Raw genomic sequence first — 4,047 nt, 5'->3', positions numbered from 1 at the left:
TATATATATTATATGTGTGTGTGAGACAAACAGAAAAAGACAGGAGGACAGAAGAAAGTAGGGTCAACCAGTGGTGCACTCTAGTCATCAGTCCACCCAAAATCAGCTAGACAGCCTTTAACTTTAAAATAAATTATAAAATTCTAGAAAGGATGCTATCGCTGTAACTGTAAGCCATGCTCAAAGGTTTGGCTTAAAATCAGAGCATCAACCAAAACTTTAAAACAATAATAATGATGATGTTTCATTGACTTCAGACACCCCTGATGTTTTCTTCTATGTTTCACATTAACCCTCTTTTTCTCTAGACTCTTTATATATTAGGCTACCGTAATGGCTATATCATCATCATGTTATGTAGTAGTTTGCTTCCCTTAAAATCCATGCCCACGAATATAATGAATGTGAATGTCTACATCATTCATTGGAATGAAGATGGGCATTGTATTGATACAAATAAAGATCTAGTTCTAGTTACCGGTATTTCACTTCACACATTGGAACAAAGTCACTCCTACTCAGACACACCTTTTACAATCAACTTTACATACCCAGTCACAAAAGAAATGGGATAGAAGAGGTTTTAATATGTTCACATCAACTTTGTCTACCACTAAAACAATCATCATAAACCAGGTTGATAATCATTGATATAGTAATAAAACATTCCTTCTGTAAAATCACCTCATAAATATTCCCAGAGTGATATAAAATAAATTATCTTCCCTGAGTAGTCTGAAAACTAAGACCTCAAGTAAAGATCAAGTTTGAACACAACGTTTCTGGAGAATAAATACAATGCACTCCTTTCAAAAGACAACAATTTTGATATATTTTAATTTAGTCTTGTCAATGTCATAACCTGTAAGGGTAGTCTCTTATAAACTGTTTAAGTTTGTCAGGCAGCGGCAACGATGCTATGGACAGTTCATACAATTCCTCCCTATCTATAGATGCATTAATTTTTACCCGAGCCAGATGAGCAAGAGAAGGCGCCGTCTTTCTGAGAGGCTTCGCAAAGGGTATTTCCACAGATTTTCGATCCGTCTTTCCTCTCATTGTCAGACATTTTCCATGCTTTAGCTGGTTCAGTGCATAGTAGTCCAAAAGAGCAACTAGGCTGTCAAAGCGGGGCTTAACCTTGGGCTGTTCTTCATCCCCATCAAACCCAAACAAGCCATCTGTATATGAAATACGAACACTTGTGGCTCCTTGTTCACTCCGAACACTCACAGAATAAATATATCCAGGGTGAGCACTGTCTCTAATCAAAAATGATCCGGCTTTCGCTCTTTTTAACAGTTTCATCGCCGCTGGTTGGTCAATGGATGGAAAATAAAAACCACCCGCAACCAATTCTTCATGATTTCTCCTTAGCGTATCAAAGTCATCTTCCGAGTCAATGTGAGATGAAAATCCGCCGGAGCTAAAGCCCGAGTCGTAAGCCACCTCCACGCGGTGACCTACTCTGTTGCCCTGGCCGTTGTTTCGAGCCATGAAATCATGTTCTCCTGGAACGAGAATGTTTGCAGGAGGGTCTGGCACCGCGTTAGAAATATGGCTAAGGTGTCCAAGTTTCTGTGAAGCGCAAGCAACTGAAGGGGTTCCTGAGAATGATAACTGCTTACTATCAATGTAGCACTTTGACACCAAGATCTGAGAAAAAGCCGGACTATGTTGCAATGTAAGGAATTGTCGTACACGTTCCTCACAATACTTGCCACATATACAAGCAATGACTTCTTTCATTTCTGCAGACTCAGAATGCAGTGTGCAAGAGGAATGGAACCTATTGATGGTGAAAAACATCTACACACATGTAGGGTGATGATCGGAATAATCTGAAAAGAGAGGGGGAAAAAAATGAATTTGATGAAATTGTAAAATTAAATTTTTAAAAAGGGGAAATTTTCTGAAAACAGAAAAAATAATTGTTGAATTTGCTGAAATCGTAAAATTAAATGAAAAGAAAAGGAAAAATTTAATTTTTCATGTTCACAGTTATCCAAGATCGATAAGTATAATTAATAATAATTTCAAAATACTAGATCTAAAAAGAGAATCTTCAAATCCTTGCCTTTGACTTTATACGGACATAGATTGGCTGAATTCTAAAATAAAAGATATATATGTCCAAGACAGACGTCTAACCTCTTCCAAGACAGTAGACTACCAATACACACAAACAGAGCAGCGGACTATTCAGTACACACAAACATAATGTGAATAAGAGGGCAGGGAGGTATTTCTTTTAATTCTTTATTTGCCAGCCCAGCAAGTTAGACGATATTATATTATTAGACAACGTTTGTCACTTAATCATATGATTATATTATTAGATCTAAATCTAGGATCTATTATTATGATTATTATTATTATATTATCAAGACATAACCTATTTCAAGGCATCCAAGTCGGACAGTATAAGTAAGGCTGCAAGGCATGATCAGACATACATGAATCAGTAAAACCTCCTTTCAGACCCAAGATTTTGAACATCTCTAAGCCAAGGTACGAATATTGGCTCAAGAGAGTAAAAAATTAAATGGGACCTGCAGCTTCAGAAAGTGAATTTTACAGTTCAGGGATCACGACTAGATTTCTAGAAATTAGAAATATCCTATAGATCTAGATCTATATCTTTCAACATAATTAGAATCTATAAATGAAATTATTTTTATAAAATTCTAGATTTTTAATTTATGGCGCTAATTTTTTTTAAGTTTTGCTAAATCGATAGTCTGATCAGTTACCCTACTTGTAGATCTATGGAAAAAAACCATCATAGTCAATTATGTGATTAGGATTAGTTTTTTAAATTAGATCTAGATCTAGAGTCTCAATCTAGATCTAGACAAAGATAGTGAATACTATCATTGATCTAGATAGATCTAAATTCTAGATCTAATCTAGAACTCAATAAATCACTCTGACAAAGTCTTTCTATTTTTCTCTAAATTTACTGTAAATTGTAAAAAGGTGTTTGTCAGTCAACGGCAGTATAATTCTGCCCAGACCCAGACAATAGTATTAGAAGTTGGCCTCTGCCTATCTAGATCTAGATCTAGACTTTAGATATAGATCTACTCTACTAAGTTTTTTTTATATAATATAAATATAAATTAGTCTTTCATTGACACTCTTAGAGCTAGATCTAGATCTAGATCTAGAATCTAGATCTGATCTACTTGACTTAGTAGAGTTCCTCGCTTCACGTGTAGACCGATCTAGATATTAGATCTAGAGTCTAGGTTCTGTTAAGTCGCTGTTACTCACCAGTTTTACTGCCTGAATAGGTTGCTAACAACTTTGAAAGCGTTGATCGCACGATTTGTAATTTCAATAAAATTGGCTGTTGACCGTTTTGTTTCCAAGTGAGACTGAGACTGGTAGGTAGATCTAGAGAACACTGTTGTTACTGTAGCTTGTTCGATATCTAGAATCTAGTCTACTGAAACTGGCCGAAACTGAATCAAGTCAGACTTGTTGTGAAAGTCAAGTCGATGTAGATCTAGAAATCTAGATCTAGATCTAGATCTCGTAAAAGATTCACCACCATTAACTGAGTTTCAAACTTTGGACAAGAACGCGTACATTCGTCCTTTATATACACCCACACTCGTTACACAGAAGATCAACACTTTTAGTATGGTCACCTTGCCTGAGAACGAATATTTTTCTAAACAGACCAGTCTTTCTGGGAATTCCATTGGCCTGCCAAAGAGGTATTAAAAAACAAACACCAGAGGTCACAGCCAAGACGTCACCAACGTTAAGAAGCGAGGGCCGCGCGAGCTCACTCAGCTCGTGGCGCGGCCATCTCCGAGAGGACGCGAAACAGCGCTGTCTGTCACACCAGAGACTCTAAATATTTTTAGTGTCTCTGGTCACACTGCGGGTCCCTCGCAACGCCTTTGGGTCTTAATTGAGTATGAAGCGTTGAGTTCACAGTGAGCGCTTACGTCATTTTTTTGTGTAGTTCACTTTTTGTTGCTGTTTTCGTTGAGATCTAATAATATAACGTATATGTGTATGTACACAATACGG

At 36.8% G+C, this 4,047-nt stretch overlaps 1 protein-coding gene across 1 annotated transcript; it reads right to left on the bottom strand.

Annotated features, from left to right (window-relative positions):
* Positions 1 to 567: 567 nt before the first annotated feature.
* On the bottom strand, positions 568 to 3,735 carry LOC101856240 (suppressor of cytokine signaling 2). The gene is made up of 2 exons (XM_005113357.3): positions 3,277 to 3,735; positions 568 to 1,841 (listed from the first exon to the last, which is right to left on the bottom strand). Exon 2 carries the CDS (start codon positions 1,807 to 1,809, stop codon positions 856 to 858), a length of 954 nt encoding a protein of 317 aa, XP_005113414.1. The 5' UTR covers positions 1,810 to 1,841; positions 3,277 to 3,735; the 3' UTR covers positions 568 to 855.
* Positions 3,736 to 4,047: the final 312 nt, after the last annotated feature.

Source organism: Aplysia californica, unplaced genomic scaffold (genome assembly GCF_000002075.1).
Source record: "Aplysia californica isolate F4 #8 unplaced genomic scaffold, AplCal3.0 scaffold02056, whole genome shotgun sequence".
Classification (NCBI taxonomy): domain Eukaryota; kingdom Metazoa; phylum Mollusca; class Gastropoda; order Aplysiida; family Aplysiidae; genus Aplysia; species Aplysia californica.
This window is presented reverse-complemented; position numbering and strand designations above follow the sequence as displayed.

What these genes read in the sequence shown, in the direction of transcription:
- LOC101856240 (XM_005113357.3), bottom strand. Translation starts at nt 1,809, where the DNA reads ATGTTTTTCACCATCAATAGGTTCCATTCCTCTTGCACACTGCATTCT.